This window comes from Dermacentor silvarum, chromosome 1, assembly GCF_013339745.2.
Source record: "Dermacentor silvarum isolate Dsil-2018 chromosome 1, BIME_Dsil_1.4, whole genome shotgun sequence".
NCBI lineage: Eukaryota > Metazoa > Arthropoda > Arachnida > Ixodida > Ixodidae > Dermacentor > Dermacentor silvarum.
The window spans coordinates 21,696,359-21,710,819 of record NC_051154.1 but is presented as its reverse complement, the minus strand read 5'-3'; the positions used below and the strand labels follow the sequence as shown (position 1 = coordinate 21,710,819).

General features: G+C 39.8%; 1 protein-coding gene and 1 long non-coding RNA gene across 3 annotated transcripts in view; one reads left to right on the top strand and one right to left on the bottom strand.

The window, feature by feature from the left end:
• Positions 1-12,077, top strand: part of LOC119457994 (26S proteasome non-ATPase regulatory subunit 4) — a 30,804-nt gene extending 18,727 nt beyond the window's left edge. For both annotated transcript variants that reach the window (XM_049665451.1, XM_037719785.2), the window contains exons 7-11: positions 2,530-2,668; positions 3,234-3,351; positions 5,808-5,969; positions 11,554-11,654; positions 11,732-12,077. In XM_049665451.1, coding sequence (XP_049521408.1) covers positions 2,530-2,668; positions 3,234-3,351; positions 5,808-5,969; positions 11,554-11,654; positions 11,732-11,938 — 727 coding nt within the window. In that variant the 3' untranslated portion in view covers positions 11,939-12,077. The remainder of the gene's footprint in view (positions 1-2,529; positions 2,669-3,233; positions 3,352-5,807; positions 5,970-11,553; positions 11,655-11,731) is intronic.
• On the bottom strand, positions 2,584-5,814 carry LOC125944681 (uncharacterized). The gene is made up of 4 exons (XR_007466360.1): positions 5,649-5,814; positions 3,966-4,039; positions 3,174-3,339; positions 2,584-2,693 (listed from the first exon to the last, which is right to left on the bottom strand). It is a non-coding gene; the product is annotated as an uncharacterized LOC125944681 (long non-coding RNA).
• Positions 12,078-14,461: the final 2,384 nt, after the last annotated feature.

Genomic DNA, 14,461 nt, shown 5'->3' with positions numbered 1-14,461 from the left:
CATTGCACGTCTTGTTCGATGCCCGATGACCAGTAACTGTGGGCTACTAAGCACAGTTAAAAATTTGCGACTTTATTTCAGCAGTTGCGAGAGACCCAACTGCAGATCCACCTATCATCTCTTCCTCCTCTAGAATTCTTGCCTATCTTCACACCAGCTCACATGGTTGACCAGAGCCACGCCATAAGAAGAGAAAGATGCGTGCCACAAGCTAATTATGTAATTGGGCGAAATACAAAAAAACTGTCTGACTTGCTCCAAACAACAGCACACAGCATTACTTTGGGCCTGTCCAGCTACAAGGCACTTGCATATAATAAAATTCTGGCACAAATTACGTGGGACACCCAGTATATGCATTCCAACAAAACCAAAGTGTTAAAGCTAGCTGCAGCCCATTCCTTTTGAGTGCGACTGGTGCTTACTGTAAAAGCTGCATAGTGTGATGTTTGTCTGTCATAGTCTGTAGAAGGTAGGCAGTATCACAGATGACACAGCTATGCCTGACAATGGATTTGCAAAATGTAACACTGTAGAACCTCGATCATTAAAGTGAAACTGCACGTTATAATGATACATGTGAATAGGGTTCATGGTTCAAACTCCCCTAAGTGACCATGTAGTCTTTTCCCCTGATTTAGTGAGTACAGATGGCTGATAGACAGCAAAAAATAAACGTAACTCAGAAAAAAAAATTATTTATCTATATCTATAACAATATAAAAGAACTTACCAACCTATCGATCACCTTCCTTGGTAGGCATTAAAAGGGCTTTAAAGAGAAACATTGAATTAGTTTAGAGTGATAAGGTATCATTTTTAAAATTACATTTTTATTAACTTAAAGACAAATTTAATTCAAATTTAATCAAATTAAGGTCAAAGTTCCATTTTTCTAATTTCAGGCAAGAAGCCCTATGGCTATACGTCAGAGTGATGGCACGAATTTGAAATTATTTTTTTTGTAACTGGGTCATTGTGGCTTAGCAAAAGCTCTTGAAACTCGCAAAATTCAGTCTTAGGCTCTGTAAGAATACAATGTAGTCCATAGTCGATAATAAAAAAGTAACTGCAGACCCCATCAAAGTCCCTGACGCTGTGGCGAGCTAGTGCTGGAATTTCAAGGTGGAATTGCCATCCATGGTTTGTTTCTGCGAATTTTCTGGCTTAACTAAGCCTCTTCTCATGGTAAGAGTGGATTTTCATATTGTAGAAGTGTAATTTACTAGTACAGCCCAAAATATTTTGCGCTTTAAGCTTCCGTTTCCTTTAAGCTTGTGTTTTTGCCTGCAAAACTAACATGAACAAATTGGTTGAGGAATCATCTTGTTGCTTGGAGTAAATTATCATTGAAAAATAGTGCAGCAGCTACTTTTGAGCCGGGCACATGTTGATACTACTGAGCTTGCATCAACCTGTCAAAGTTGTCCAGATATTGATTATCCAGTTATAGTTGTCGTAGGCAACTAGGTGAAGAATAATAGTCTCAGTAGAATATGTGGTATTGTAAAGGAGCTTTCATAAGAAAATTAAAGCACAAATTTATGCTAATCTTGCACTATCTGATGCTCGTGCATTCGGCCCTGGTGGGGAAGTATTTCTACAGCAGTTACAATTAATGAGCACTACGCTGGTGTATCTGCAAAAAATTTTATATACCTCTAAAGGGCGACGTCGCTAATGTATATTTCATTTTAACTCTACGTTCTAAAGCACCATAAGTCATTAAGCTTTTCTAAAGGAACCCTCCTACAAATTTCCATTATTTCTTGTTTTCTGTAGTCAGCGCATAGTGGCACTGTTCCCTCAGTGAAAGCTGCCCAGCACGTTTTCACTTTTTGACGAGTAATTATTTGCCATTTCACCCCTACCTCCATCACTGCCCAGCTGCACCCCCCCCCCCCCCCCCCTTTGTGATGCCACTGCATGCCAGGACAAAGATAATAATACTCTAATTTCCACTACATAGTTGCTACTACACTGAACATTTTTGCAGTGCAAATGGCCATAGGACTGAGCCATCCTACATATTTACTTTCACGACCTTGTGCTGAGTGAGGGTAATGTGAAAAATAGTTTCACTCACACACAAATATGTGTTTACAAACATGCCTTTGCATGTTTCTTTGCAATCTGGACTGATTGCTCAGTCCAGATGAAATGGTACATATTGCCATATGTAAGTGGACTGCACGGTATAAATATTCTCAGGCTGGTGAGTCCATATATGACAACTGCTTATGATTCATTAAGATTATAGTTTTGTGAACACTGGTGTAGCACTGTATCAGTCAGTACAAAACTAGCCTCTCTTCTGTAGAAACTGTTCATGGTTATGACCTAATGTGTGGCATTCTGTGCACTTGTGTGACAAATGGCACAATGAATGTAAGACGGCAGTCGTGCTGTTCATAATTAATTTTGCTTCTACGCAATGTGATGTACAATTTTAATTTAGGTTTCTGCATGTGCCCTCAAGTTGTCGAGGGAGGTGCCTTACCTAGCTGCCCGCACATGCCTTCCCTGCAGCTCGCACATGGTGACTGTGCCAGCAGGCAATATCCTGAGCAAAGTGGTTGCCAGTACTCCGGTAGTCCAAGGTGAAAACAGCAGGAGGGCAATTAACTATGACCTTGAGTTTGAAGACGACGACCCAGCTGTCCTTCTGGTAGGTGGAACATCTTTAAAGATGCCTGCATTTGTGTCACACACATGATGACATTTTTCATAAGTAGAAGTTCTGCCTTCACTTAGATCTCAGTACTTCACTAACTTTGGTGTACTTGTCTCATTTCAAGAAACTAATGTTTTTATAAAAAGCAAGTGTTCCTTATATTCTGCAACTGGCTGGGTATGCTATTTGCCTCTTGTCATTCTGCACCCATCCTATAAGTGAAAAAAAAATCCTTGTGTGCTTGTGCATCTGCATGCCTGCATGTGCCTGCATGTGTGTACCCGTTAAAACTGACTGCAGTCTATTCATTTTTGTCCTCACAAGAATTTATGGCACTTGCTTAGTGAAACTTGATATTTTCTACCTTAATCACTTGTGCAAGAAATTTTGTGTAAATGTGCATTCAGAACTACTTGTGCTCTGGCCTGCTTGGCTTGTGAAAAGCCATGGCCTCATTAGAGCACCCAGCTGGATGCATGCCTTTAGTTAACTTACTGACCTTAGGAGTAGTGGGTACATGCATGCTGTGCAAAGTGGCCTCAGTCATTCTACTTTTCAGGCACTGCGTGTGTCCATGGCAGAGCAGCGTCAGTGGCAGGATTATGAAGCCAGGCAGGCGATGGCTGATTCACCGAGGGATGCTGTTCTGGCAGCTTCTGACGACACTGCAAGTGAATGTACGTGCAGTTTATTTGTCAGCATGTCACATGGTGGTGGTGTTGGACATGTAGTGCACAGAGATTTGATATGGTGCTGCTGAAATTGTTTCTAGCTCTTTTTTTGTTTCTTAATTTCTTTGTGCATTTTTTTTTTACAAGACCTCATTGTTCCAGATAATTGGCTGGAATTAATGTCATCTATGCTGTCTATGTATATAATAGATAAGCAAGTCTGGAGTGTTGGGTTGGTATAACGTGGAACTGTTCCAATCTGTTTTTATTCCAAATCCGCCATTAGCCCTCCATGATAGGTGAAAATGGCTCGCGCTCTGCCCATATGGGCATGGCGCCCGCCCATATGTGCTGGACCGGACCATTCTGACCTACCATGGAGGGCTAATGGCGGATTTGGAATAAAAACAGATTGGACTAGTTTCACGTTATACCTACCTTGGTTTTGCATATATACACATGGTGCCCTGAGAGTTGCAGTGCAGGCATGTCTTGTCACAATCGAGATACTTAATATACTTCAAAAGAAAAAAATTAAGCAAAATTTGCATGTTATGATATAACTGTCTCCCTTGTAAAAGCAGGTTGACTGGTTGCTATCCTGTCAACAGCATAGTTACCGCGAAGTTCAGGAAAGTTGCTGTCCTGTGCAGCGCTTTCGATTAAACACACCTGGAATTGGGAGGAGATATCCCTGCAAATAGAAGAGACAGGTTTAATCACTTTGCAGAAACCCTGCCTTGTATAAGTGCATTTTAATCAATGAGCATGTCTACCGGCCACAGAAACACTACTACACAAATTTATGCCCACTTCTGCTTATCTGGTGTAGAAGCAATGGTTAATATCGCTCAGGCAAGCGATTCCCTGGGTTCCTGCAAGATGTAATCTGCAATGCTTTGAACAACAGACTTCAGGCTGAGAGCAATGACTACGTGAGTGGTGAACTCATGAGTGAATAAAAAGCAATCTGCTGTAGTGAGGTTCATGTGCAGGACAATGTTCCCATAAATGGAGGTTTCCGTGTGCACACACATATGAAGGTACCTGGCGCTATTTTCAAGGAGACATTAGGTTCAGAGATACCTATTCTTTTTTGAAAAAAGAATACTTTCTATTTTCTTGCTTATAACATTACAATCAGACATACTTGCATATGTAGAAAGATAAAGGCAAATTTGTACTGGAACACAGGACGAACAGAAATGTTTGGTTGTAGGAGCTCGAGGGACTGCAAATTTTGCACTGTTTGCGTGCCAGCCATTTGAGATAGAAGTGCCAGTCCATATCACAACACAGAAAGGTAAAAAAAAAAAAAAAAAACGTGTTATTAGAAGTAAATTCATCAATTAAAAGCAGCAAAAGATGCAATTAAGTATGTCATCTGTGCATACCCACACAATGTTCAAGAAAGAATGGCTTGCCCGTCACAATCACAATATGTGTTGGTTTCCACATTTTGTGCAGTCTTCTGTATGCTTGCATGCATCTCCCCCACAGAGGAAGTCTCAAGTACAAGTTTTCGGACTAGTTGAACTTTTTGAAAACTGCAACATATATACTGATAATATTAGCAAATAAAAAATTGTGCACAAGGAAGCTGCATAAAAAAGTGCAACCATTTCAGAAAGAGCTTCTAATATTTTCTGAATTTTATGTCTGGTTTTATATAGCCGTAGCTTTATTAACAAAGAAAAATGGGTTTAAGAGGTGCATACGTGTCTCCCAATTAACCTTTTAGTTGGTTATCAAAATTCCCTGACATGCCAGTTCTGAGCTGCGAAATCAAAATTTAAGCGACAGAAAGCTGGATTCCATCATGCGGATCCATTCATCAAAAACATGACAGCTTTTCAGCATCTCTCGCTTAGAAAACAACTAGCTCTGCACAGAAAGGCTGAACACTCAAGAAAATCACACAGCTGCATCCATACAGGTGCACAAATTGCAGTCCACTCTGCAAAGGCACCTGTTTTACAGGATGCCATCTGCCATAAGATGCAAGATATGGGTCACGTTAAAAGTCAAAGGATGCAGTAACAAAATTTGGAGCTATAAAGGCATTCTTTTGCACTGGCCACCCATTTCAGTTTTTCACACTATAGTAGCAAATGGTTTGAAACTAATTTTGAATGTTCTAACCTCACATTCAAGTGCTTTTTATTGTAATTCAAATGTTTCTCTTTGAGGGAAAAATAAATTTAGGCATTAGGGGGTTAAGATTACTCATTTGTGGTCATGTAAATGCTTGTAAAAGTGATATTGCAATCTGCTAGATGTCTATAGGTAAGAATGATTATCACCTTGTCATTGCTCCACTCTTGTTTCTCAGCATTCCTTGCAACAGTGTGACAGTGTAGTATGCCAATAACTTCCACCTCTCTGTGGGGTTATTGCGAGTAAAGGTGCAGTGATCATCCATAGAGAGGCGTTCCCTTAGCATGCATCCATTCTGTGAGCAGTTTTGTCAGCCGAAGAACAGCAGCTTCTGGAGGAGATCCTCTTCATGGGAACAGAGCCAGGTGCTTTTGGTGGAGTAGCCGGCTTGGCAGACCCCAGAACCACGTCTGAGGATGAGCAGTTTGATTATGATATGCTGATGTCCCTGCAGCTCGACCAGCCTTGTGAGTGCCCTCTGGTTTGCTTTCTCCCCCAACCCCACCTTTTGAAATTATGCAGGATAAAAGGTTTGCAAAGTTTCTAGAACTTGCTCATTGCTACTACTGCCTACATGCTGCTCGCTTTAAACAACTGCAAGTGCAGTGACCTCCATTTTTATTCTGACAACATTTAAACATTTTGCATTCATTGCTGCTTTGTTTTTACACATATTTGAAGCAAGCTCTAGCTTCTTGGTGTACATCATTAAATAAAACACATGGCGTGTTAGCTTGGCTGTTTCATTGTTCAAAAATAAAGTGAAAAACTATGGTTGTAAGTGAACTTTGCCGTATAAGAAGTGAGCTTGCGGAGATGTGTAATGGTTTCACTGCTGGTCAGCAAATAAAAGTCCAGACACAACAGGTCTACGATGTCAAGGGTATTGTTGAAAGATACGGACTGAAAACTGCAATCTTCTTGTAAAATTTTAGTGGAGAAAAAATAATAAAATGCTAGTAAGACAAAATCTTTTTCAAATTTTGTGAGAATAAAAATAAAGTATGTTGAAATAGCTGGCAGTTCAGTGAATTTCAGCTGTCAGCTTGCTAGACCCTTTTCACCAGCAAGTTCATTCAATATAAACAGATTGCACTTGCGCCATGCCTAGCCTAGAGTTACTGTAACTCTAGCCGAGATATATGTTGCTTCAAGACCCGTTGGGTCGTCTCTGCTGTGGTTCGATTCCCAGTCGCATCAGGCACGTTCCAGTGGGGACGGAATGTAAAAATGTTACTGTATTTAAGTATAGAGAGGGCAGTGCTTAAAAACATGGGCGAAGAAAGAACACGTAAATAGGGCGGGCACAGTTTTTTTTTTCTTTTTTTCTTTCTGCTACACAGAAAAGAGCCCAGAGGACTAGAAATATGTTGCAATAATACTTTGGTTTGGGCTAGTTGGTTCATTCTTCATAGAGAGGGCAGCATGAAAAAACACGGAAGAAGGAACACGTAAACAGGCTGGCACAATTCCTTCTTTGTTGGTTTTTTTTTCGCTCTGCCCTCTCTATACTTAAAGAATAAACCAACGAGCCCAAACCAACCCATTGCTGTGCTTAGATTTAGGTGCACGTTAAGCTACACAAGATGTTCGAAATGATCCAGAGCCACTGCACTACCGCATCTCTCGTAACCTACTGAGCAGCTTAAGGAGGCTAAAGCCCACATTTGTTTAAAAATCTGCTCAATAAGCTGTGCACGTGCACACTTGAGTAAGGCTGCTTCCTAGTCAGTGGATTGGCAACTGCGGCATTTTCAAGTAAATCTTTGGGATAAAAGCTGCTTGCAGTGTTTTGTGTTCACAATGAAGAAGCATCGAAAAAATAAGATGTGCCACTCAATAATGGCATTCTGCTAACTGTGCTTTACTGTAGCTTCAGTACTCCCAGGTTTTCTTCATGCTTGTTTCTTTGAGCCACAACCCCAGAATAAAATGTCAAACCTCATCTAATTGAAACGAAGGTTTGCTGTAGTGGAACAATTTCGTGATTATCAAAGTCAAAGCTCCTGTAAAAATATGGTGGCCAGATAACACCACAAATTTAGTAGACATTTACTTGCACTTCTAAATATATTATTTTTATGGTCTCCACTAACGTCCAGTCCCATCCACTTAACTCACTGAGGATGACAGATTACGTATTAGATACGAGCATACTCGTTAGTAGTATGCTCACCAATGAGTGACTCATATATGTTATATAAGAATATTCAAAGCTGAAGGTTTCGTCACGAGCCACAACGTAAACGAGGGACGGACAATATTACATCTTTTTTGTAAGCTACTCCAAAACTTGCATGTTTTAACTCGGAGCACGGCATTAACAAGACTAGCGCAATTGACAAAGTCATGAGTGATTATGTAGAAAATAGAGTAATGACATTGCACCAAAAAATGTTACTGAACCAATAACATGGCAACCTGTGACCTCTAAGCCATTGGCAATAAATAAAGAAAAAAATATGAGAGAATGACAGTAATTCCAATTTAATACAGTGGCTGAAAGTACGTACCACTGTGTCTTGGAAAACAATTTTTAGCCCTACCTTTTAGTATGCACACCGTACAGCAGTGATTGTAGCATACGGACAAGGCGTAATGAACTCAGAAGGATGGATATGCAACATTTACATGTCTTCCGAACCTTTGAGTAATGCTGCTCATGCAGTCACTGTCAGCGACAAATGCTGAAGCAGCAGCTTGCGCGCTGCCATTGTAAACAGAGGCAGTGGGGTATAACTGAGGCAAGCAAACATGGCGGCACCCAAGAGAGTGTGGGTCTATAGTACATAATATATACTTGCTTAAACAACAATTGTTAGCACTCTGTCTAAGATATTCTTACAATAGCTGTTAATATGTATTTTTTCTGCAGAGTAATTTTTGTGTATATAAATGACATATTTGGTTGCAGGTGCATGTAAACTTAGTAACTGCAAACAAATGGTAAATATTAGCATACATAAGCTAATGTTACATAAGCTAATGTTTAGCTGCTTTTCTTGTAATTACCAGTGTGCAGTTCATTAATTGTTACTTGTATGCTCCCATAGTATTTAGTCCCACTAGTAGTTTTTTTTTTTTTTTTTTTTTTTTTTTTGCTGTTTCTATAGTGAGGAATAGCCAGCACTGTTTCCAGGTGACATCATGTCCATTTGAATATGTAAGAATAAAAAAATTACATAAAATTCATGTATTATATAATCCTTTAACATAAATGATACATGTTGTTGCAGAAGATGCGCACATACATATGCATCTTCTGCAACATACATATACATAAATACCTTGCCATCTTGCCAACCAACTTGCCCAACAAGTTCTTTTATGTTCACCTCACATGAAGTAATTTACAATGTGATACAGTTTATCCAAAGTAATAATAGCTTGTTTCTATCTTGGGTGCAAAGAACACAAAGGCTTTAAATTAAAGTTGAGGAGCCTGAACTTGGCTAGTGAACCAAGAAATAAAAAATGGCACAAGATGCTCCTCCCTCCTTTCTTAGAGCATGCTTTGTGACAATTTACATTAAAATAGACACACCTGCAAATTTATCTATTATCTGCTTTGAACAAGAAAATAATCATGCACATACACACTCCTGTGAACATGCCATTTACAGCCTGTGTAAGCAATACCTTGTATTTAATCCTCTGCAGTCGGTGTTCACCTCAGTCATTTTTTTCACATTGATAATATATGTTTAACTCTTGTCTAGTTACCGGTGATTTCCCATTGTGAAAATTTCATTGTCATACCAAACTGTGTGCTTCTAGATCTACGAAATTTGTAGCTATTTTCTCTTAGGCCAACAGAACCAGTTTTAATAAAGTAAAGGCAATTTGAGCCTTGTCAGCTAGCTGGAATCTAGAATTGAGGTTTTGCCACTTCACATGCTCTCTAGCTTTCTTGTTAAATATTATGATGATTTTATTAATTGAAACCACAAAAACCATAATCAGAGGCCTTGAACTAGGAGGTTGCAAATGCTCATGCAGTCACTTAAATCCAACGTTTAAGGTAAACCAAACTCCACTAATTTAGCTGCAGAATGTCGGATTTGGTAATGTTAACAACCACAGAAAAAGCCATTATAAATACCAGAAAACAGTTTGCAATGACATGCTTGATACTATATCTGGCCTGAAATTAAATAAAAGCTTGTTTTTTATAGATTGTGTGTAATGTCAAGGCACATGAAAATGGGCTTTTACTCAGAATGCAGACTTATGTAACTTTTTTTTTTTTTTTACTCTCAAATTGCAGTGATCAGGTACTTGATGCTAATAATGATTATGCATATTATTTGGCTACATTGTGTGAGATGTGTTAGATTCTCTAGAAAGTACCTTTTGTTTTACCATCCCACAGATCTGTGGGATGGTAAAACAAATTAATGCATCGAACTAATGCATCGATGCATTAGTTATAACTTTTAATTATCCATTAAATGGAAGTTCATATGGATCCAGCTCATACTATAATGCCAGGCTTCAATAACTTATGGTGTAGTTCACAACTTTGGAAGCGTGCAATTTCAGAACAGCACTCTGACCATATGTGGGTATAAAATGAAAATAAATTCTTTCTGTAATAACAATAGCAGTGATCCTCAAGTGTTTAGCTGACACAGCCTCCCCCCCCCCCCCCCCCCCCCCCGCTAGTACACTTTATACACCAAAGAGAAACATCAACTATACTTGAAGACAACTTTTCTTGGCAGTGCAGGGGAAGCTATGGGACCGAAGCGCAGATTATCCTTACGCACCAAGAAAGAGTTCCCTAAATTCATAAATAATTTTCACATTTCCCTAGCTCAAGTAAATTCAACTTGATTTATCATTATGTTAATAATGCTATGAGAAGCCATACATGATATACTATACCTATTGTGCTCTTTGAAAAAGAATTCCTTACATTTATTATTTTTTTATTTCTCGGATCCCACAACACTTTCTGAGCACCTATTCTGTACAGTAAACAGGGTGCAGGCTCACATGAAACCAAGCCGAGGGGCGCGTTTGTAGACATATCTGACAAAGAAACCTCTGGTGAGAATGTAGTTCTCACAAACATATGCTATCAAGATATGGCATTTTTAATGGCAAAATCAATATTTAGTAAAATTTTATTAAACATCCAGGGCTATATCGGAGGTTGTGGAGACAGGCAACGGGCGTACATAGCGTGTAAAGAAAACCGAAACTGGCCCCGAAAGCAGTTGCTAGCTGCTGCACTACTTGGCGAAGTAACACGATTGTGCGAGCTGTGCCTTCTCTAGCCTTCGCTTTGCTGCCAAGATAAGTTGGCCCCGAGTATACAATCATGTCAATGGCTCAGGATTATGCTTTGTTACTTATAAGTGACCCAAATATATAATCAATTGGAAAGGGTAACTTTTTACGCCAGAAATGGGGGTGCTAACACTGTTTCAGCATGACCCTTGTTTATCTCTTCCAATTTGACCTGACTCAATCTCGAGAAGGGGGCTTCACACATATATTTTGGAATAATAAAGTGATTTGATAGGTCATCACAAGTTCCCAGTAAACTTTACATTTGTTGTTGTGTTTATTATTAGTTATTTTTAATGAAATAATATTTTGAAATAATATGGCACATTTCTGGATGCTCTAATAAAGAGCCCTATAGCTTGAGAATCTGCACTCCACATTCATTCTGGCAAACACTGCACTGCAGAAACACAATTTTTATTATCAGCAGTTCGTTTCTGTAAAAGGTCTGTAAGAAAGAAGAAAAAAAGGGCGGGGGGGGGGGGGGGGTGTAAGAGACAGCAGCTTTAGGAATAGATTTTTCGCTACAAAATCAAGAACCTGTTCTTGAGCTGCTTGATTATAGTAGTGTCATCTTCACCAGAACCAACAACCAAACTAAGGCCTCTTGCCCACTGGAACAGGTCACAAAGCTCTTCTGCTTTAAGATACATGCTGGCAGTAAACCAGCAGCAACCTACTCAGTTCGAAACATTAAAAGGGACAGAAATAGCTTGTTTGAATACTTATACCATGATTCGTTTCACATTCCTTTAGTGCCTGAGCTTATCTCACCAATTGATCTGCCAGACACGCTGTCTGCTGAAGCTGATGACGATTCCATCGATAGAGACGAGGCCCTGCAGGTTCTAGGACAGGTGAGCCAAGTCGAGTCAGCCTGCCCTGCCTCAAGCTATGTCATTCAACATGTGAATCCTGAATGATTGCTGTGCAGGATCTACTTGGTGATGATGAATACGACGAGATATTCCAGGACCCAGCCTTTATGCTGTCTATTCTTGCGAGCCTGCCTGGTGTAGACACTCAGAGCAATGTTGTCCAAAGTGCTCTGGCAGACATCACCCATGGTGACCAAGTCACGAAGCCGGCTGATAAGGATAAGGATGCTGAAGACGAGCATAAGCCAAGCGAGGGGAAATAGCAATGTGCTTTTGCCTAGACCTGTTTTCTGGGCCCAGTGTGCCTGGTATCCTAAGCTTTCTTTCTTTTTTCTTTTTTTAAGTGTGCCATAAAGGACTGACCAGGCTCACTTGCTTTGTTAATAAAAGCAGCAGGCTGCTTATATTGCTCAAGCATTGTTCTTTTACCCAAAAAAGCAGCTCTTTAGCAGGCTTGGTGGGTGACTTTATTTTTCTCTTTACGTTGGCATCATCTCTGCATTCAAGGTAACCTACTTGAATTCACTTTACTTAAATGTTCAGGGCAGTTTCTTTCTCTTTTTTTAGTAAATGCAGAGGACATGTGCAGCTCAATGGCATCATCTGCTACTCATTTTGAATGGCAGCAATAGAGGTACACTCATTCATTTTGACATCTTGGCAAGTTCCCTCTTTGGTTGCTAAAGGCTCTAACTCCCTTATTGAGAAATGCACATCTTATCTTGAAGCCCATGCTTGAATTGATCTAAATGGTGCCTGGTGTGAACATGCCCAAGACACTTATTGTATTTATTACTTTTGGTGCGTTCACGACTGGCGTCATTTAGAGCAAGTCAAGCATAGGCTTCAAGTTAAGATGCATTTCTGAATACGGGGGAAAATAATCCCAGCAAATATGCGAGACTGTTTCTTGCATTTATCCTACAGGTTTTAAAAAAATCGTGCCATCCTGTAGCAGGTCATACCAATAATTACAACAATGTGACTATTATGTAATGATATCACCAAGCTCTGAGAAGAATTTGCTACTTGATGAGAACATCAAAAGCTACATGTTATGACAAATGGTACCAATAAGGTGCTAAATAGTACATATATTGCACATGGTACATTGCACATATTTCACACAAATGTTATTTACTACCAATATGAATTAGCCAACAGGCACTAGTACTGAAGGCAAGGAAAGAATAGGGAAATTAACTGTGTTGTTTAATTGAAATGTGGGAATTATTAAGGAAATGGGGAATGAAAGTGGACGATAACCTAGCTGCTGCTGCAAGCTGTTGTTGGAAGTGGCTGAAACATCCAACGAATACAAAACTTACTGTTGCAGTATGGTGGTGTGTAGCATCCTCGGTTCTAGGAGGAAGGGTTTGCATCCACATGCAGAAAAAAAGAAAAGAAAAATAATTGGCTATCTGGGCACCCACGTGTTCCGGTATTTTAACTATGTGCTGGCAACACAAAGTGGAAGGTTTGGAACTAAATATATAGTATGTGAGTGAGGGGGTAGGGGGAATAGAGTCTTAACAACCAATGAAACAAACAATAAGAAAGCTGAACAAATACAAAACTATCTGTTGCAGCATCTATGGTTCTAAGAAAAAAGGTTATCCACATACTGAAAAAAAGAATTCATTGGCTATCACTAATTATAATCTGATTACCCAAGTGTCCTCATATGATGGCAACGCACTGGCAACACGAAGTGGGGGGAAAAAAATGCATGCGTCCCGGAAATTACAAAAGCAAAAACAAATGGCACCTGATGCTTAATTTAAAGAATACTAACATTCTCCATTCCAATGTCTTCATTGCACATTGAACAAACACTCCAATGTTTAGGGGTGGATAAACAGCGCTGACTGATAACAATTTCAGAAAAGTGAATGCTACATTTTGATTGCGCATTATTCTAATGTATCTCACTTTATATAATTTCTGTTCGATACCATGCAGAAGCAAAAATCTTACCAACTTCTAACTGTCATGGTAAAAACAAGCTCCTTCGCAATTTTCTTGGCATGCGATGTCACTTTCTCAAAGCAATTTCTTGCACCCACTGTACCAATTTTTGTAAGAGGACAGCAAAAGGAATCTCGCCCATCTCTCTTCTTCACCTAGCACAAGGTGGCCATCCACCTTTTGCTGAGGAGTTCTCTTCACTTTTCCATCACGGAATAGGTTTTCTGTGGTGCGGCAGGCCTCGAGTGTTCCAGTTAGGTAATGTATTCGCGATTCAGAAGCAATTTGCCTCTATGCGATTCGATTCAGTGGGGAAATAACCACACCGACAAGTTTTTCACGCATACCACGCACGAGGGGCTTAGCCGGCTTGTTCTCACATCGCTGCCTGTAACCTATCAAGTAAAGAAAAAAATCAAACGCGATATGTTCTTACACTTACTCATTTAATCTGATCCGACCGTAGCACGAGTACGTATGAAATGGTAGCCCCACGATATCGATCGAGCTAGGCCAAGGCCGGCTAGTCCTTGGTCACTGCCATGGTCACCGCTCTCCACAATTACCTCTGGAACTATGAGCGAAATTGAAATTATCGCAGATGGTAGCTAGAGGGCATATAAAATCATGTGTGTTTAAATAAATCAGCATACAACTGATGGCGTAGTAGTGAGCTACTTGAGCCCCCTTCATCCCCCATCTAGTTCACTAGCTCTCTCAGTATCATGTACGAGGGACGTTCCGAAAGTAGGTTTCGTCATTTATTTTCTCACGGAAGCTTTATTGCCAAAAAAATTACGCCATGCCATCATGAACTA